The 21,959-nt window shown below is 42.0% G+C and overlaps 1 protein-coding gene across 5 annotated transcripts in view; it reads left to right on the forward strand.

Moving 5' to 3' along the window:
* LOC114470527 (retinoic acid receptor responder protein 3-like) overlaps nt 1-21,194 on the forward strand; it is a 33,756-nt gene extending 12,562 nt beyond the window's left edge. For 2 of the 5 annotated variants that reach the window (XM_028458744.1, XM_028458743.1), the window contains exons 4-5: nt 3,909-4,177; nt 20,330-21,194. In XM_028458744.1, coding sequence (XP_028314545.1) covers nt 3,909-4,177; nt 20,330-20,455 — 395 coding nt within the window. In that variant the 3' untranslated portion in view covers nt 20,456-21,194. Of the gene's footprint in view, nt 1-3,908; nt 4,178-7,877; nt 7,937-8,009; nt 8,339-20,329 lie in introns of those variants that run through there. The other 3 variants (XM_028458746.1, XM_028458745.1, XM_028458747.1) reach the window with 3 other exon arrangements.
* The last annotated feature ends 765 nt before the right edge of the window (nt 21,195-21,959 follow it).

The following is a 21,959-nucleotide window of genomic DNA, read 5'->3' on the forward strand; positions in this document are numbered from 1 at the left end:
GACAGTCTATCAAACACAATCCTGGCTCTGATTGATTTTTTTGCTCATTCGAGGTACATTCTGGCAATCTGCCAAAGGCTGCATGAGCAGCAGGTGGGATTCAATGAGCCTGTTTTTTTTCCACACAAACTACTAGTTTGATGTAAAGCTGTCCTTACATAGTGACTGCTTTAGCAAATATGACAAAAAGTCACTTGTATAAGAGTTGCAGACTGCACCTTTAAGTATAAGGTTAACCTTTCCCCCTGCCCCATACATGTATAAATAAAAATACATTAAATACAATACATTCATGGCTAGGGATGTAACGATTAATCGTAAGGCAGTTAAAAATCGATTCATAGGTATCACGGTTCACATCAATTCTCTGAAAATTGAATCGCAGTACTTTTTTTAAACAGCAGAGGGCGCTATATATTTATCTTTCTCTTGTCCAAATGCTGAGGTGGCGGGCGGAATCTGCTACTACTTTCTTTCTGGCTGCCTTCTAGTCTTAAACATGTTCATAAATGATTCCTTACCCCTTTAGCACCAAAATAATATCTGTAATATTACGTGAATATCTGTAAAAGTCACGTTTTTCTATTAGCTCTGTCTGCTAGCGCATAGCATCTCTTCTTCACTGCACAGAATATCTGCATGCCAACCGACCACTGGGTTACCAGCGCCCTCTGCTGGTCCAAACAAATATCTGACGTAAATACAGTGCCCAGTGGTACGGGCCGCGCCCTGCCATGCCTGCGGGTGCGGCCCCGGCTTGGGCGGCGCCCTGTGAGCCGGGCTCTGCGGTGTGGCTGGGCCCTTTGGTGGGGGTGGGGTGGGGGGCAGGGGGGGGGCTGTCTGGGGCGCATCGCGCGGACGGCATCAAGGAAAGTTGATCTGGCGCGCTCTGGGATGCTTGGTCGGTGCGCCTGGGGGCCGGCGGGGCGGCTTGCAGCATCCCACCATCCCCTTGGTGCCCTCGGCGACTATGGGCGTGGTTGTCGTCCCTGGGGGCGCTGCTCTCGGTGCTGCTTCCGTTCCGGGTCCTTCTGGCCTTGGGTCCGGACCCTGCTGGCTCTGGGCCCACCGGCGGGCGTCCGCCTGCTGCCCGTTCCGCGCGGCTCTGGCCATCTGCTGGGCGGGGGCCTCTCTGGGCCCTTCCCTCGGGGGGTTGGGTGCTTGGGTGTGGGTGGGTGGGGGGGGAATGCGCTGGGTGCTCGGCTGCTTGGGGCTTCCTCGGATGTGTGTATGGGGGGCGGTGGCTGCCTCTCGGCCTGGGATCTTGGGGGCATCTGGGGGGTTGCTCGGCCGCGGGGGGGTTGCCTGGGGCTCCCTGGCCTCCACACTTTCTGCTGGCCTGGCTGCATCTGCGGGCCCAGGGCAGTTCCTGGGTTTGCAGTAGAGGTTTTTTTTGCACATATACATACATAAAACTCATACTGGGCTTAACCTTTGACACGTTAATCCCAAATACCTGCTTTTGGTATTACCATTCACTCATTCCCCCTGTTCACAGCCACCACCATTATAGCTAAGCTTCACACTTGTCACCATACTGGCTGGATTACACAACATAATAAGCACAACATATTCTACAACCTCACATCTCACCCTCACTGCAAAACAATCTATTCTTCCCCACCTTTTCTATTTCCTACCTTGAGTCTCTCCTCCCTGCTCCCTTTCCCCCTCCCCCTCCACTTAGGTGTAATGCTGCTCTCCCTTTTTATATCCTCCCTATAATAATAGATTTTTTACCCTTCCTTAGGGAGGGCTGGTGATGGTCACAATTAAGCAATAAAATAAATCAATGTATTTTATTGCAATAACAAAATATGCATTGCTGTCTCATAATGATTGCACTTCCTGTGGTGTTGACCTTTGACAGCATGTGCAGACAAGTTAGAAAAAAATAAATATATATATATATATACAGTATAAAATGCATAGTGATGGTGATATGCTAACTTTGAAGTACACTCTACCTTTTTACAGACACGTAGCTCAATGCTGACCAATGATAGGTTATCAGCAGCGCTGCGTCACATGACCAAAACACAGAAGCTCACACTGACAAACACCATCTAGCGCTAGCAATTAAAATTCAATACAGGTACCCTTTAATAAGTAACCAAAGCCCGGGGTTTTGGCTGACATGCGTCTAAGGCAGAGGTGTGTAACTTCTATTACAGCTGGGGCCACAAAAATGTGGAAGGGCCCCATTATCAGCATTCATGTCAGCATTTAGAATAATGACCAATCTGAGCATAAACACAGGAAACAACAAGGTAATGTTGTGTGTTTTTCTGTCATTTTATGTGTGACTGTTGTTCTCTTGCTTGTTATGATTCCATTTTGTGCATATTTGTTGTCCTTTTGTGTATTTTTCCTGTAAAATGTATGTTTTTTGGGCTCATATTGTGTATTTCTGTTGTTATGCTTGTTCGTTAGTACTGAGGGTTTGTGAAGTATGTTTTGTTTATCTTGTCTTTTTTGGTACTTTTGTCTTAGTCAGTAATTTTACATATTTTTTGAGTGATTTTGTGTATTTTTGTCTTTGTTTTGTGTTGTTTGGAGTAATTTTGTGTTTCTGTTGTCATTTTGTTCATTTTTGTATTAGTTTTGTGTGTTTTGGAGTTTTTTTTTGTCTTTTACTGTATTTTCATGCATTGCTGTAATTCTTTGTCGTTTTGTCTGTATTTTTGCTTTAGTTTACTTTTCTGTCATTTTCTACGTTTACATTTTGTCTGGTCTAAGGTCTAGGATGGGAATTAAAAACAATTTATGCTATGCTAACTACCCACTCAATACTCACTATACCTCTAATCACAATTCTCTTCATTTACCCTACTCGCCACAGATTTCAGAGTCCACAGGTGCTAGCTTTTATAGGAGGGGCGGGGCTAACTGTAGTGGTTCATGACATAGCTGCCTCCAAAGCGTCATTGGCAACAGTAATATTTGATTGTAGTAGCTTGGTTTCAACCCATAGAGGGCAGTTACTTTACATTTTTACCACAAAATCTGTCAAATAAAAAATACTTTGACTAAAATGTCAAGAGTTGGACAAGAATCAATCAACAACACGCCTTCTTACCAAATACATTTGTTCTCAACAGAAGAAAGTGGTTTGGTTTAGTTTCTCCTTAAATAGTTGCATGTAATGTGGTTTTACCTGCTGATTCTCCAGTGTGAATGCACCCTTACTAAAGCAATGCGCGCGCTAGTGTACAAATTAAAAAGTTAGTAACCTGTGGACAGATTTGGACGCCATGGTGAGCCATAGGTCTGACGCTCTTCATCTAATCCAGACATAGGCAACTGGAGGCACGGGGGCTACATGCGGTCCTCAGTCTAAGTATGTGCGGCCTCCAAAACAAAATTGTAATTCCTGAGTTTGGTAATTATAAGCCCAACATAACGCACAAAACTCCAGAAACACAGAAAACAACAGCTAAATGCACAAAATGTCAGCAAAGACACACTTAACCACTTAACCATAAAATGACTACAAAAACAACATACGCTATACAAAAAGACTTCAAAGACACAAAATGTCTATGAAATTGCCCAAAATGACAGAAGAATACTCTAAAGACAACAATAACACAAGAAATATAACAAAAACACACAATGACTCAAACAACACACAAAAACGCAACAAAAATTTGCAAGAAAACAGACAAAATAAATTCAACATACACACAAAATGTCTAAAAACTAAAAAAAACAAAACCAGAAAACTCACACAAAAGACTACAAAGACAAAACCCTTTGCTCTTTCCTGTATTAATGCTCAGATTGGTCATTAATTTAAAAATGCTAACACGAATGTTAATAATGTGGCCCTCGGATTAGAAAAATCTATTTTTTGTGGATAAAAGTTGCCCATTTCTGCTCTAATGCCTGCTGTGATGTGTTCTCAGGCGAGGCCCCAGGTGAAGCAGCCAACAAAATGGCATCTGTCCTGTGTGAGAAAGCCTTGGTGCAGAAGAATGGACTGTGGGATGTGGTCGGAAATCATGAGTGGAGGGTCAACAATGACCTGGACAAGAAGTACGAACACCGGCCAGTTCAAGTCATCGTGAGAGACGCCCTCGACGTGGTTGGCTGTGAGCTGCCCTACAACATCGTCGCACGCAACTGTGAACACTTCGTCAATGAGCTGCGTTACGGCAAGGCCGAGTCCCGACAGGTTAGTGCCACTGCTTAAATACATAAAGCATAAATAACAGAAATATAATTCTTCACCAGCTCCTGGTGTCAAACTGTGCAGCGAGAGATTATACTCACGTGAAATGTATAACTCTGAGGTTCAATTTTTGTGAAGTAAAGCTAAAGTTGTTTATTTATTTATCTTTGTTCCAGCCTTACTTTAATGCAAAACGTTATTTGTTGAATAGGTGAAGGTGATGATGAATGTAGTTAAAGAGTTACTAATGCTTATTATAGATCCTCCACTAACAAATACTCACACAGAAAAGAGATACTATTTTATTCAAAGACTGATTCCAAGATGCACTTTTTAAGTTTAAATGAGGTATTATGTGGGACCTGCAGTTATATTGGAACTGTTATGTACTGTACATGCAATCCCCCCCACCGTTGATTGTTTTTGTTTAGATTAAGAGGCACACTGTTCATATTGGATGGTGATTGTTTATTTATTTACCTTTATTTAACCAGGAAAAAAATCCCATTGAGATTAAAAACCTCTTTTTCAAGGGAGTCCTGGCCAAGAGGCAGCAAAGTTACAACACACTGAACAGAAATACATTTACATTACATTAAATTGACAGGATAACATAAGAATCAAATAAAACAAATACAGACAACTGAGGCAGTCTCAAATTCTCTCAGTTTTGTTCTAAAGGCATTCAAGGATAAAAACTCCGTCAGCTTCCAGTCTCTTTGCAGCATGTTCCAAGCACAAGGAGCTGCATGTACAAAGCCTTTTTTCCCCAGCTCTGTGCGGGCAAAAGGAACCGTGAGCAACAGCTGATCATTGGATCTCAGCGCATAAGTGTTCGTACTTCTCTTTGTAAGTAATGTATAGATGTAAGAGAGCAGTAATCCAAGAAGAGCCTTATAAATGAAAGTAAACCAATGACACTGCCTCCTAGTGTGCAGGGAAGGCCATCCCACCCGAGAATACAGCTCACAGTGATGTGTCATGGCTCTACAGTTTGTGATGAACCTCAGAGCAGAATGATAAACAGAGTCCACCATCAGAAGACATGTACAAGAAGCATTCATATAAAAAAGGTCACCATAATCTAACACAGATAAGAATGTGGCAGAGACAAGGCGCTTTTTTACACAAAAAGAAAAACATGTCTAATTGCGGAAGAAGAAACCCAATTTAAGTTTTAATTTCCTCACAAGTTTGTCAATGAAAAGTTTAAAAGTGAGGGAATCATCAATTACGACACCAAGGTATTTATATTCATGTACCACTTCTATGACATTTCCTTCAAGAGTGGACACGACCGGGGGAGCTTGAGGCACCTCCTTATGATTAGAGAACAACATTAGCTTGGTCTTCTCAGCATTGAGAACCAGTTTTAGATTAATCAGCGAATGCTGGACAGAAACAAAGGCTTTCTGCAGGGAATTAACAGCCTGTTCAAGAGATGATCCGAAGCAATAAATAATTGTATCATCGGCATAAAAATGCATATTAGCATCAGAAACATTTTGTTCGACATTATTAATGTACAAGATTAATAAGAGGGGCCCCAAAACAGATCCCTGCGGCACCCCCTTGTGAACAGTAACAAATTCAGAACAAAGGCCCTCATATTTAATACACTGGGTCCTGTTTTCTAAATAATTTGAAAACCAAGCGACAGTGTGTTCTGACAGTCCAATGAGATGTAGCCTGCATTTTAAAATAGCATGGTCTACAGTGTCAAAAGCTTTAGAGAGATCAATAAAGAGTGAAGCACAGTACTGTTTTTTATCAAGTGCTACAATAATGTCATTTATCACCTTCATAGTAGCAGTGATAGTGCTGTGCTTTTTTCTGAAGCCTGATTGCAATTTAGAGAGGATTTCATTAGAATAAAGGAACTCTTTCAACTGATCACAAACAAGCGACTCCAGGATTTTTGATAAAACACATAAATTTGAAATTGGCCGATAATTGGTAAGAACTGCTGGGTCACCTCCTTTTAATAAAGGGAGCACAAAAGCTGATTTCCAAAGAGATGGAATATCTTTGTTTCTAATTGAAAGATTAAAAAGAATTGCAAGTGGCTCTGCTATAAAATCATCTGCCAGCTTTAAAAAGTAAGGCTCAATCAAGTCAGGTCCAGGGGGCTTTCTGTGGTCTAATGTTTTTAGAGCTTTTTGCACTTTGTGACAAGTAAAAGGATTAAAATTAAAAGGACCTCCAGAAAACATGGAAGATTGTGTACAAGAATTCCCAGTCGTTATTCCTTTTGAGTCAAATAGAGAACCAGCTGATAAAAAATGCTGGTTAAAGCAGTTCAAGACTTCAGTTCTATCATAAACTGGGACTGAGTCTTTAAGTACAAATGACGGAAGAGTCTCTGTGTTTTTGTTCAAAGACAGGGACTTGATCACTTTCCAGAATTTCTGTGGATTGTTGAGGTTCTCAGTGGTGACCGACAAAAAGTATCCTGATTTGGCCTTTTTGATAAGCGAAGTGCATTTATTTAGAAGCTGTCTGAAGAAGAACCAATCAGTGGCAGAATGACTTTGTCTTGCCTTGTCCCAGGCCTTATTACGCTCATGAATGCTGTCGGCCAGTTCTGGAGAAAACCAGGGATTTTCTCGCCCCTTCACCCTGTATTTCTTCAGAGGTGCATGTTTATTTATAATTTGCATGAAAGTGTCTTTGAAAAAAGTCCACACTAGCTCTACATCAGGGATTAGACTTATATATTCCCAGTTCACCATCGACAAATCATGATGAAAGGCTTGTTCATTCAAATGTTTAAGATTCCTTCTACAAACAATACGGGGTTTGCACTTTGGAATCCTAGTGTTTCTACAAGCAGCAACAACACAATGATCACTTAAATCATTACAGAAGACACCCAAGTAAGATAACTTATGAGGCACATTAGTTAAAATCAAATCAATCAAAGTAGATTTATCAGGGCTTCTGGGATTAGGCCTTGTGGGAAAGTTGACTAACTGGGTGAGATTAACAGAATCACAAAACCTTTTAAATTCATCAGAAGTTGCATTTAACCAGTCCCAGTTGAAATCACCTGCCATGAGTAATTCAGTGTAATTTATCTGATCCAAAAGCAGTTTTAGTGAATCTAGCGCCTCCTTTGAAGCAGATGGAGGTCTGTAACACCCAACCACAGTAATATGTAGCGATTTAACTATTTCTAAATCTAAGGCCAAAAATTCCATTTGTTTACTGATTGACTGGGAAAGAACAATTGAAGCATTAAATCTGGATTTAACATAAACAGCCACACCCCCACCTTTTTTGGGCCTATCGGTGCAGTAAACATTGAACCCAAGAATGTTAATGTCTTCATTTGTAATTGACTTAGTAAGCCAAGTTTCCGAGATTATAACAACATCTGCACCTGTTGATTTCACCCAAATTCTGACCATGTCCATCTTTGGTAGTAAGCTCCGTACATTAAGATGAACATATTTGAGACCAGGTGTAATGGAGTTAAAAATGTATAATTCCACTTGCCATCAATATGCACACATTGCATTGAATCAAGTTTATCCCAGCGTCATTGAATGCCTCACCCCTGTGAACGTGGGACGTGCACCCGGAAGACAGCTGTAGTTCTGACCATGCTGTCTTCTGGTGAGTAGCACAGGCCTTGAGCTCCGGTTTTATTTTTATTATTTACTTTAAACTTATAATTAATGGGTGATTTTTATATTTTCAGTGTAAGATATGTGTGTGTGTATGCAGAAGCAAGGACTGACTGTTTTAATTTCATGCCAGGTACGTTTTGTTCATTTTATGTACATGTTCATGATAATAGCTGTAGTTCTGACCATGCTGTCTTCTGTGTAAGATGTGTGTGTGTGTATGCAGAAGCAAGGACTGACTGTTTTAATTTCATGCCAGGATTTCGCCAATAAAAACTGTGTTGGCCAAAAGTGACGTGGTCCTCATTAAGAACTTAACACAACGCATTGAGAAGAGTACAGACCGCTACAATGGTGCCGTGACCCGGATCATCCAGCAGGGGGCGCCAGGATCGACGTGGGACAGTCAAAGCTTCATCTGTGTTATCCATTCCCTTGGTTTTGTGAGTCAGAGAGTGTCTTATAGCCTGATTTTTTTTTCTTCTTCGAGTTGGAGTTTCTGTGTTTAGTATGATGGCCTGTTTGTGCCACAGATAAAAAAAAAATAAATAAATAAAAAAAAAAAACATTAAAAAAAAATAAATAAATAAATAAATAAATAAAAATGTATATAATATTGTAAAAAAAAAAAATGGATGAACACAATGTTTCAGGTTTTGGAAGAGGATCAAAACTTTGGTTTAGTCAGACCCCCCAATTGGGTGGACTTGGTGAGAACAAACATGTTACATCTACTCCTTATGGTCATCCTGGGGAAGTTAATGCTTCTGCTGTCACAGATGTTGATGTTGATGGGGAACCTGCAATTGTAGGTCCAGATATTCATGTTCTTAGTGATTTAGTCAAACAGATCGGGACCACTATAAGTGAAAACATTGTTTCATGTCTTAAATCCATTCCAGTTAGTGATGCTAACATGTCTCAGTCCACTAAAGCTGACTTATCTAAAGTTAACTTGACAGTTACTCATGACAGCTTTGAGCCACATCTTTTCAGAGGAGAAACTACTGATAGGATTTCAGTTGTGGAGTGGGAGGAGTCTATGAGGCTTTATCTGAGTAGGCGGGGCATAGAGCTGTGTTACCAGGTGGAGGAGGTTTTGAGTAAGTTACGGGGAAGAGCACGTGACGTAGTGACCATTGGGCTCCGTAGCCAAACTTCTTTAGATTTACAGTCTGGTCCTCAACCTGTGTTTGATATATTGAGGCAACATTTTAGTGACTCTGTGACCTCCTTTATGCCTATGGCTGACTTCTATGACACAAAACCCAGACCCAGTGAGACTGCTTTTGACTATTGGATTCGACTCAATAAAGCCATTGACGTTGCTGTGGATGGATTGAAGAAACAGGGAAAGACTCTCGACAACCCTTCCCGTGAAGTGACGGTCATGTTTATAATCCACTGCCCTGACACTGAGCTGTCATTGATCTTTAGCGGCAAGCCGTTGGAGGAGTGGACTGCCACTGATGTCCAAGTGCGGTTTGATGAGCACCACAGAAAAAGGCGTCTTCAGCAGCGTCAGTCTTTACACACGGCTGGGAAGCTGCAGGACAACCAAGCTGTTTTGCAGTGCCGTGTCCAAACTGCTGAGTGTGGCCCGGCCCCTCAAGAGGTGAAAACCAGTCAAACCTCGCAGCCTGAAGGACAGTCGCTTGAGCGCGTTATCACTCTTCTTGAGCAGTTGCTGCAGCGAGATGTTTCTCAACGTTCTAAGCTGCCAAGGCCAGGTAGTGCTGTTCGTAACAGGTCTCGGGGTCCCTGTTCTATTTGTGGGGGCGACAACCATGATACCACTTCCCACTGCAGAAGAGAACGTCTTTGTTTTTCCGCTGCTACAGTGCTGGACATCAGGCTGTATCCTGCCATGTTACTCCTCCTGTGGACTCACCTGCAGCTCAACCTGGTGGCTCCAACCAGCAGGGAAACTGATCGGCCCACATGAGCAGGGGAGTAGTGTAGGGCCGTGTGACATTTCCCCACAAGATATTAATGATGTTGATTTTGAGTCAGTGTACTCACAGTTCTGTTCCCAAGCAAGTGATAATTTAACTGTGATTATGCAAAATACACAAAGACTTTCTGCAACTGATAACCTTTTTCACACTGACGTGTTGATCCAAGACATCATGAAACTCCGAGCTATGCTGGATAGTGGCTCAATGGCCTGTTCTTAAGTTCTCGGTTGCTCCCTGTTTTAAAGCAAAATAACATTGTCTCCCCTGACTCGATTTCCCCCACTTCAGTTGTCCTTATTGGATGTGGAGGTTCAAGAACAAGCCCTGTTGGTGTGTGTGAATTAAAGATGACCGTGTTTGGGTGTTCCTTCTCAGTGCCAACGCTCATCGTGGAAGGCCAAAGTGATGATCTCATTCTCGGCAGCAACGTGATGAAGCACCTTATTCGGGCAGTAAAGTACTCTAAAGACTCCAAGGAGACAACGCCACTCTTGGAGCAGGTGCCCATGAATGAACAGAGTATGCTGCAGCTGTTGAGCGCTGTGGAGACATGGAGAGGAGATGATTGTCCTGAAAAAGTGGGTACTGTTAAACTCACAAAAGCAGTAACCCTAGAACCCATGACAGAACATTTAGTTTGGGGTCGCCTACCAGCTCATGTGTCTCTCTCCATCGGTAGCACAGTGGTAGTGGAGCCAAGTGAGTCACGTACAGTGCCGCGCTCAGTGATGGTGGGTCGAGTTGTAACACCACTGTGGGGCAACGGATGGGTCCCAGTGAGAGTTATTAACCCTTCTCATGAACCACTGACTTTGAGACGTAATTGTAAGATTGCTGACGTTTCCCCCTGTCTGGCACTGGAAGACTTTGACACTGACTACCTCTATGTACCTGACTCACCTGATGAAGTACAATGTACTGTGACCAAGACAGCTGACAGGTTTGACGTGGCTAGTGAGAAGAGCTTGACAGTCGACTCGGACTTTACTGCTCGACCAGCCTTTAGCCCCGCTCTCTCTGACTTGGGACTACATGACATCGACATCGACGCAACTCATCTGTCACCTTTCTGGAAGGCAAAGCTGGTTGATCTGCTGGCTAGGTATGAATCCATCTTCTCTCGCCACAGGCTGGACTGTGGTAAAGCCAAAGACTTTGTCCATTGCATCCGACTGAGTGACAGTAAACCCTTCAGGCTTCCCTATCGCCGACTGTCGCCATCTAACTACGAGAAGCTGAGGGTGGCCTTGACTGAGATGGAGGAACGTGAGATCATCAGGAAGTCTACAAGTGAATATGCATCCCCGCTTGTCCTCGTCTGGAAAAAGAATGGTGACCTGCGGCTCTGCACTGACTTTCGGTGGCTTAATGCACGCACAGTTCGAGATGCACACCCCTTGCCTCACCAAGCTGACGCCCTGGCTGCTCTGGGGGGGAATGCGTTCTTCTCTACCATGGACCTGACCTCTGGTTATTACAATGTTGAGGTTCACGAGGATGATAAAAAGTTCACTGCTTTCACTTCTCCATTTGGGCTTTATGAATACAATCGATTGCCACAAGGACTTTGCAACAGCCCGGCCACGTTCATGAGAATGATGATGGCTATCTTTGGCGATCAAAACTTCCTGAGTCTTCTGTGTTACCTCGACGACATCCTTGTGTTTGCCCCCGATGAACAGTTAGCACTGCAGAGACTGGAGATGGTGTTTGAGAGGTTAAAAGCACACAATTTGAAGCTGGCACCAAAAAAGTGCCACTTCATGAAGTCTTCAGTGAAGTTTCTGGGGCATATTGTGACAAAGGAAGGCATTTTTACAGATCCGGAGAAGGTCAGAGCAATTGTTGACTTGCAGGAGAAGGATCTAATGATAGATGGTTCTGACACCCCATCCCCCACTAAGATCAGATCCTTCCTTGGAATGGTGGGATTCTATCAGCAATTTTTTGAGGGATATTCTGGTATAAGCAAGCCCTTGTTCGCGCTGACATCTGGGATGAAAAGGCAGCGTCGTGCCAGAAATAAAAAGAATCAGCCTACTTCCAGAAGCCTGTCATCTGCGGATTGGTCCCCTGCATGCAGTAATGCTTTCACGCAGCTTAAACTAGCTCTGATAAACACAGTCCCACTTGCTCATCCCAACTTCAGTAAGCCATTCCTCCTTTCAGTTGATGCTTCCTCCAACGGACTTGGTGCAGTGCTGTCTCAGCTGGCTGATGGTGATGAAGTTGCGAGACCCATCGCATTTGCTAGCAAGTCCCTGAATTATGCCCAGTCCCGCTACCCAGCTCATAGGCTTGAATTCCTCGCACTTAAGTGGGCTGTGTGCGACAAGTTCAGCCACTGGTTGAGGGGCCATAAGTTCACAGCATGGACTGACAATAACCCGCTCACTTACATCCTTAGTAAGCCCAAACTGGATGCTTGTGAGCAGAGGTGGGTGTCAAAACTAGCACCATTTGACTTTGACATCAAATATATTCCTGGTCCTAAAAATGTGGTGGCTGATGCCCTTAGCCGTGAGCCGTTTGTGCATCCCAGCGTTCTCCACCGACTCACGACAGTCCCGTATGGTGCACTTTTGGAGGAGGCAAATGCTTTGGAGATCAACTGTGTGCAAGATGCTTTTCGGTTGTCTTGTGATCCTCTCAGCCGCCTACAGCGACAACCATTGACTTTGGCCATCAACAGTGCGGCAGCAGTGTCCCAGCATCCCCCCATGTCTTCTAAAGCTGTATCAGCTGTGTTGGAGTACTCAAGAGAGGACAGCTGGTTTCCCCCTCATGCATTTTGTTTGCCGCAGCTGACTCAATCATTTCTACCATCTGAGCTGTTGAATTTCCGGCCCTTACCAAAAGACAAACTGGCATCTATGCAGCGTGCTGATCCATATCTGGGCCGGGTGATCAACTTTGTGGAACGTCGGAGACAACCCTCGAGACGTGAGCGTACTCATGAGCCGGCTAAAGCTTTGCAACTTCTCAGACATTGGAGGCAACTTACCATCAAAGCGGGTGTCCTTTACTGTACGTCGAAAGATGTTGTGACAAAGAGAAAGTCGTACCGATATGTTGTGCCTAATAGTCTTGTGGATAAGGTGTTGGAAGGTATCCATGATGAGGCAGGTCACCAAGGGCAGAAGAGGACAATCTACTTGGCAAGACAACGGTTCTACTGGATTGGGATGGAGAAAGACATAAAGGATTATGTGCAGCACTGTCATCGTTGCCTGGTCAGTAAGTCTCCTGAACCTGAGGCGAGGGCGCCACTCGAGAGTGTAAAGACTTCTAGACCTCTTGAGCTGGTATGCATTGATTTTTGGTCAGCTGAGAACTCATCCAACAAGTCTCACGATGTTCTCGTTGTGACTGATCATTTCACTAAGCTCGCTCAAGCCTACCTTTGTCCCAACCAGTCTGCTAAAGCTGTCGCTCATCAACTGTGGAACAGCTTCTTCTGTGTTTATGGCTTTCCTGAACGAGTGCACTCGGATCAAGGTGCAAACTTTGAAAGCAACTCGATTGCTGAGATGCTCAAGGTCGCTGGTGTAGAGAAATCTCACACTACGCCCTACCATCCAATGGGAAATGGGGCAGTTGAGAGGTTCAATCGTACTCTTGGTAACATGATCAGAGCCCTCCCCCCAAGAGTTAAACAGAAATGGCCCCAGCTCCTGCGTTTGCTCACGTTCTCGTACAATGCAACTGTCCATGAAACTACAGGCTTTGCTCCCTTTCTCCTGATGTTTGGCAGAGTCCCCAGGATGCCTGTTGACCTCATGTTTTAATCGGTTCTGATGGACGAAGAAGTGGTGGATTATGATGTCTATGTGCTAAGTCTCAAGCGTGACTTGGCGGAGGCTATCAGGATTGCTCAGATTTCCACCATGAAGCAACAAGAGAGGCAGACTGAGCTTTACAACCGGAAGGTGAAGGGCGCACCTGTGGAGGTTGGGGACAGAGTCTTATTGGCTAACAAAGGAGAACGAGGTCGGAGGAAACTGGCCGATCGCTGGGAGAGCCATCTGTACACTGTTGTGGGAAAGCAGGAAAACTCTCACACCTTCAAACTCATGAACAGCGTGACAGGCCGAGAAAAGGTGGTGCACCGGAATCTCATCATGCCTGTCGATTTCTTGCCCATTCCAGAGAATGTGGAGGGCGATGGATCCCTTCTTAGTGACCTGACAGATGAGGCTGTGGAGGGCGATGGATCCCTTCTTAGTGACCTGACAGATGAGGCTGTGGAGGGGTCTCTGTTGGCGACTGGACGTGATCGTTCAACTGTCCTTTCTGTCTGTGTACCTGAGGACAGGACTGCGTTTTGGGTTTCTCAGCTTCCACCCTCATCCGGGAATCAGTCGACTACCATGGACGATGTGAATGGACATGACTGGGACCGACCGGACACATCTGGGGAGGTTGACTTGGACAATCACGATGAGTGTGGATTTGACTGTCAGGATGGGACTAGACATAGTGATGTCTTTCAGCCTGACACTTGTACTCCTACTGTTGACGCTGACTGTGCGGTTGATTTATCTGACTCTGTACTTGCTGACTCTCCTCTTCCTGTTGACTTGTTGCCTTCTGATGCTGGTTGTGTTGTTGCATCGGAGGCGGGACCCGACTGTTCTTGTGACAATCTTCAGAGGATGAGGACTAGGTATGGGAGGATCGTTAAGCCTGTTGTCAGACTTATTGAGAACATGCATCAAAGAGTTCAGGTACCTGAGAGTTCTTGGAGGTTGCTGTTGTATGTGTTGGCTCTCCATGTGTATATGTTGCCGTTTTCTCATGTGTAGTTTTTGATGTTCTTTGATTTTTGTTGGCGATTTGACATTTATTTTTATTTTTTTCGTCTTTTCTCTCTTTTCTTCCCCATCTGTGATAGAAGGTTACCTAAGTGTGAGTTTTGGTGTGAGTCCGTATGGGTGGTGGAAATTGTGTGCTGTTTTGGTGACATGATTCTGAGTGATTTTACATGTATTTGGGCATGTTTTCTCTCCTATGGATGCGGAAGGTTTTGCAACCCTTCCTCATTCTAATTCCTCTGGAATAATTTTTTAGCTGGGGTACTTATTATCTGTCATACTAACGGTACTGTACACAAAATTGTTTGTATCTTTATGCTTTTGATGTGTTGTTGCTGCCTGGTATGTATGTGACATGGTTTTGTAGTTATGTCTTTGTTTTTCATTTTGATAGGCAAGTGGAGTTCAGTAGGGGGGAGTGTAACGGAGTTAAAAATGTATAATTCCACTTTCCATCAATATGCACACATTGCATTGAATCAAGTTTATCCCAGCGTCATTGAATGCCTCACCCCTGTGAACGTGGGACGTGCACCCGGAAGGCAGCTGTAGTTCTGACCATGCTGTCTTCTGGTGAGTAGCACAGGCCTTGAGCTCCGGTTTTATTATTATTATTTACTTTAAACTTATAATTAATGGGTGATTTTTGTTGATTTTTATATTTTCAGTGTAAGATATGTGTGTGTGTATGCAGAAGCAAGGACTGACTGTTTTAATTTCATGCCAGGTACGTTTTGTTCATTTTATGTACATGTTCATGATAATAGCTGTAGTTCTGACCATGCTGTCTTCTGTGTAAGATATGTGTGTGTGTATGCAGAAGCAAGGACTGACTGTTTTAATTTCATGCCAGGATCTCGCCAATAAAAACTGTGTTGGCCAAAAGTGACGTGGTCCTCATTCAGAACTTAACACAACGCATTGAGAAGAGTACAGACCGCTACACAGGCAATGATTTAAAATCAGCGGGTGTCTGGGAGCAGAGAAGCTCAGGTCCAGGATTTGGTTGCACATTTCCGGACAAAAGTAGAAGCAAAGCAATCAACAACCTCTGCTTAGCAATAGATTTACTTTCGATTCTTTAATATGTTGAAGCCCCTCCATTTAATGGATTGGTAAGATAGTTATACAAAGAAAATATACACTTGAGTTTACAGTAGGTAGGTCTCTGGGCAGGGCTGGAGACAAGTTTATATCACTTTCCAATTGTACAGGAGGTTGCCCTGGATGAAGAGAAGCTATAGGGCATGTGCTTTTGAATAAAACACTTTTCACATTGAGGTGATTGTCAGTGTCTTTCCAGTGTGCGCAGAGACAACAGTTTGTAGATAGATCCCATAAGGCCAATAAGCAAATAAAAGTACGAACTTTCGCCATCATCCACAACAGGTAATGATGAAGTAATGAGGATTACAGACCTGAGTGGGAATGGCACTGTCATGAATCTTAGCTGCAGCAGTAGAAGGGAACTCACAGTAGCAGGCCCAGGCCTGAAGCTCCAGTAGAAGGCTCACAGTAGCAGGCTCAGGCCTGTAGCTCCAGCAGAAGGCTCACTGTAGCAGGCTCAGGCCTGAAGCTCCAGCAGAAGGCTCCAGCAGAAGGCTCACTGTAGCAGGCTCAGGTCTGTAGCTCCAGCAGCAGAAGAAGGCTCACAGTAGCAGGCTCAGGCTTGTAGCTCCAGCAGCAGAAGAAGGCTCACAGTAGCAGGCTCAGGCCTGTAGCTCCATTGAAGACCTCAAAATCCAATATGCACTGTCCACAGATGAAATATAACCGACTGCCATGTTTAAATAGGATAAAAGACAATAAAATCCTGTCAAAGAACTATGGAATATTTTTTAAAAATAATAAAACATAGACAAACACTTAAGAGACATGAGACATGCTGCCATTATGGGTTACAAAGTAGAGGATGCACACAGTAGAGTAGAGGATGCTCCCTTACACTGTGTTTCAACCAGCGTAGAGGGCGACATCACACCATAGGGCAGGGCTGTCAAACTCATTATAGTTCAGTGGCCAAATACAGACCAGTTTGATCTCAAGTGGGCCACAGAATATAGGCGGGGAAAAAAATAACATTTTTAACATCATTGTGCCCTAGTTTTCATTTTCAGTTAAATTCACTTGTTCCCATTTTTTGTGTCATTTATAGGAATTTTATGGAATTGTTTGTGAGAAATTATTTTAGATTTGTGGAATTATTAAAAGTTCTTTCCACAATTTGCAATTAAAAATGACTGCATTCATGTGATATCAACAAAGGAAAAATGCAAGCCCCTGAAAATAGTTTTATTAAAGGGGACATATCATGCTAAAGCCACTTTTTTAGCCCTTAAATGCATTTTGTTGTATATTTAGATTGCTTAGAAGTACAGAAAAAATCAAATTAGTCTCTTCAGGTGCTCCGTAGATGTCTTTATATTCTATTTTGCTCATATTTTTCAATCTGTTTCGATTTTTCTATTCTCTATTATGTTTTTTGAACTATTACATCAGAGCATTTGCAGCGGAACTGCCAAATTAGGACATCAACTCCAGGTCCAACACTTCGAGCAATCCGCCATTTTTATTTCTCGCTTTTATTTTGTAGTCCAAGCTCAAGGATGCAGAAGTTACGAGAGGATAAGTCAAAATGTTTGGTTGTTGGATGTAGTAAACCACACGCTTCATTACAACGTCTCCCAGCATCAGAACCTTTTCTAAGTGCCTGGTTGAGTTTTATTTTTTATAGAAATGTACCCACATCTGTGGGTAAGATCATTTTTGTGTGTGTGAAGCACTTCAATGATGACTGCTTCATCAACCTCCACCAGTATAAAGAAGGATTTACAGAAAGACTTTGTCTGATTGAGGGTTCAATTCCTTCTATCTTTGGAGACGACGAACAGAGCACTTCGGTAAGCTGTAAATAACGCTAAAAAGTGTGATAAGACGTCCCTGTCATTGTTTTGTTAGCATTAGCAGTTGCACCGTCTTCATATGTTAGCGCTGTGTGCTCGTTTTAGATCCTTGATGATATGGCCTACGTGATTTAATTTAAGTCTAAAGTTTTCATTAGTCATTTCATTTTGCTGTTTTTGTCTTTGAAAAGACTGTATTAAAATGCATTTCGTGACGTTAGCTTGGCGCTAGTGTTAGCTCGGTGCTTGTGTTAGCTCACTTGTTAGGGTTCTGCAGGTTCATCATCTTCATTTTCATCTCGCTCCGCTGGGTCAGACTCTGGCTCAAACATGTAAGGCTGGATGGACAAGTCTTCTGTTGTTGACATTTTGTAAATAACCTCTGAATAAAAAGTTTATGCGTCGCTACATAGCCGTATCTCTTCTATCAAACTACAAAAATGGCCGAACAGGGTGGAGTTGAACCGAGTGTCACCTCTGTAACCTGGAGAGGGGGCGGGGTATGGAGTGTCTCATTTGCATTTATAGAGACAGCACCAAAACGAGTTGCTCTCAGAAGCACAACAGAAAAGGGGTAGAAAAGGGGTGGAGCTATAATAATGAGGAATTCAGACCCAAACATTGCAGTTCTGCTTTATATAGACCATAACTGTATGATTTATATGTAAAAAGGAAGGATTTAAAACCATGATATGTCCCCTTTAAATTAAAATACAACTGGATCAGTTGGTAATTTACACAATAATTTACATTTTCTTTGTCATTTGTACTTTCTCCTGCGGGCCAAATTGGATACTTTTAAGGGCCAAATTTGGCCCCCGAGCCTTGAATTTGACCGTAGAGGATCAAAATCACAGCACCGGGGGTCGTTACGCTCAACAGCACTGGCGAGAACCCTGTTGTTAGTTTTTGTATTTTTTTGTGTTCCCATAAAAGCAACTAAATTACAGTAATTTGAGTACCTGTAATCCATTACTTTCACCTCTGGATGTCAGCACTGGCTTTTAAACCTTCCAAAGTTCTGCTAAAAAAGGGCACCTGTAGTAAAAATGCATATAGCAAAATAATAGTTTAATGTATTACCACTAAAACAAATATGTGCACCTTTTTTATTAAAAAAAACATTAAAAGGACTTTTGTAGAACGATTTTATGCTTTCGGGCATAAACTATGGGGAGCCGTCATTTTGCACAGGATATGAAACACGTTTGTTGATTCCTGTTAGCTGTTGCTGGGCAACAGTGTTCTGTTGGTCTATAGATTCTGAACAGTTTCTCTTCTGTTTTTGACTTGTTCATGGCTCTGATGCTGCGTTCATTCAGATCAGCCTACATCATAAGGTGGAATATATTTATATATTATATTATCTACAGGGCTGAGGCTCTTTGCATCACCACAGAATACATGAATTAATTCATTAGTTCATCAGTGTGAAAGCGCCCGATGCACGTAGGCTTTATCAGCTGACTTATTTTATTGATTTTACTTTATCAGTCCATCAGATATAAATCTATATCTTTCCTAAAGGATGTCGTCATTGGTATATGAAAGGATTGCATCAATGTCTAAATATTCTCTCTCTCCTGTCAGCGTCAGATCAGATCCACACAGTGACGTGTTCACACCTTTTATTGGACAGCTCGCTTTCTAAGAGAACTGATTGGAGGTGGGACTTCTAGCCAGAGAAAATTGTGGTAGCGAGCAGGCTAGTCGTTCAGCATAAGTTTCCATGGTGATTTAGCTCTGTAAAACGTTAGCGAGCTTTGTTGTCCAGCATACACTGACTTAATTAGTTAGCGCGATAAGAGGTCATCTAGTTTGTAACATAGGCCCTAAAGTAGAGGTTACATAAGGCTGCATTTCCCACAATGTAAACTGACCCGTTGCGCCTCTACCTCCCACAATGCACCATTTATTTAAAGCAACAGGCCGGACCAATGAACATACAGTAAGTGCATCATAACCTCTCTCCATAGTTTATACCCGACGGCATAAAATCATTCTAAAAAGTCCTTTTAGGTGTTTTTTTTTTTTTTTTTTTTTTAATAAAAAGATGAACATATTTTGGTTTATTGGTAATACTTTAAACACATTTTTTGCTATACACATTTTCACTACAGGTACCCTTTAATATTGTTAATTGTGCCAGCTATTGTTATTAATTTAATATTTTTCCCCTGTATTTACGCTAAAAATCAAGCAAGGTTTTGCGCAGGATTTTAACGTCTGTTTATTTGCTAAAGTTGCTGCACAATAGGTTATCTGTTTTACAGTAGAAAATGACATGTAAATGTCTGAGTGTCTGCATTTGAGGGTACATATTCCTTCTCACCTGCATTTCCCCTGTTAAAGCAATCTGGTGTTAAGGAAACGGGCTTGCAATCTAACATTCACTGGTTCAAATCCAACCTGGTCCATCACTGTAGGATGTTGAGCCAGTCATTTAACCCTGACTACTTGTGTTGTTCTTTGCTTTGGATAAAAGCAAACATCATACAATTTTCCCAGCTTTAACTCTACAACAGATTCTCCACCCGCTCATTACACAATTGAACAGTAAAAACTGTTATTGTTATATGGTTAAAATCCAAGCTGAAATGTAAAATTTTGCCAGTAATTATTACCAACTGAACAAGAAACTCTACTTTCTTATTTGCCTGGATATTTTAGTGCAGTCTGAAAATAAAGAGAGCCCAAAGAGCTGTCAGTAACAGATATCACCCCTCACATACAGTATAGGTAAAGGAAAAATCACGTATCGTATAGTATGAAATGATGAAATGTGATATTTGGTCGATTTGTGATATTATTGATGATTATATTTTGGTATATCTCCTGTTTCTCTCTGCAGGTGCGTCAGTATAGAGATGTGGCCATTGGGGCCGGTGTAGCTGCAGTGGTTACCTGGGGGGTCGTGGCTCTGGCTAAAATGTTGTTTTCAGACAACACAGAAGAAGAAGAAGAAGAAGAATACTAAATAAATGGAGAACAACAAGGCTCGTGCTACGGATCACCTGCCAAGCCAAACATACATGGCTGACTTACACACACCCAAATTATACATTTGTTTCAAGTTTTAAATTCAAGTTATTTTAAGTACCTGAAGTGCCTATTTCCTCAGAGGAACCTGTTGATTGTTGAGTGTGATAGTGTAACACAATACAGTGCAGTTTTAATGAGCACATATTGGTAATGCTAACCATAAACTAAACACGAACTACACTTATATATAAAAGCAAAGTGAGAATAATTTTTGTAATGTGTTATTCATTTATTTTCAACCACCTCCTGATTAGGGAGTTAATTAAATAAATTAAGCACATGTTAAGCATTTCATAATTCTTGTTGATGATGAATTTGAAAAGTGAAATTTTTTAGTCCTTTAAAGTATTTTAAGCTTATTTAGCTTCTGTTCACACTGTTAATTTGAAACACATTTACCTGTTTTTTTTTAAAAACAATAATGGATAAATTCAGTCTAAGATCAAAATATGCAAAGTTCTTGTTGAAGAATGGTTAATTTTTGTATCTGCAGCTCCAAGTAGTGAGGTTTAAAAATGTTTTGTGACAGATTTTCTTTATTATTAAAAAAAACTAACAAAATAAAGTTACAAGTAATACATATTTAAATTGATATCATACAGGCATATTCAAATCGAAGATATCAAATAATTTGTAAGAGCTTTTGTTACTAATGTCAAACCTGTCATATGATCTGTTGAATAAAGAAAGCACACATGTCACTTTATGTCTGGACATCCATTGTATGAGAACACCCATGTTTAAACACATGACCAAAGCACATGGTCTGTCGTCTTTCCACTGGTTCCACGCTGCTGAGGAAGACATAAAAAAAACGAGTATTTAGTTTTGTACAAATACTAAACCAAATCTGCACAGATTAATATTTCACGTTCTAATACAACAGATTTTAACTAAACAAAGCAGAGCACTTAAAGCTGCAGTATGTAAGTTTTTTTTCTCATCATTTGGTCAAAAATCCATAATCATCTTTCAGCATATTGTGATCCAAAGTGTAGTTTTTTCTATTTATTTTTTTATTCGCATTTTAGAGCCAAGTTTAATTTAAAAAACAGCCCTCAGAATGTGACCCTAATGACAAAGTCAGTGTAGACAAACATTATGAATATTATACCCACCCACAGACCAACTGTCCTTTAAACGTAACACTGATAGAAGACAAGAACCATAATAAAAGAAAACTGGTGAAAACTCCTTAACCCCAGTCCTTGATATATTTTGTACTGCTGTTACGTGTACAAACGGTGTCATGTTCTGTTGGTTAGTTTAGTTATTCTGTGTCTTTGTTTATTTTGAGTCTAGTCATGTGTTTAACTCTTGTCTGTGTTTCAGGGATTCCTGTTTGTGGCTCCACCCCCCAGTGATGTCTGTGTGCTTGGCTGGTGAATGATTAGCTCCCTTGTGTTTCCACCCAGGTGTGGCCCATTCCCAATCAGGCC

Source organism: Gouania willdenowi, chromosome 10 (assembly GCF_900634775.1).
Source record: "Gouania willdenowi chromosome 10, fGouWil2.1, whole genome shotgun sequence".
Taxonomy (NCBI): Eukaryota; Metazoa; Chordata; class Actinopteri; order Blenniiformes; family Gobiesocidae; genus Gouania; species Gouania willdenowi.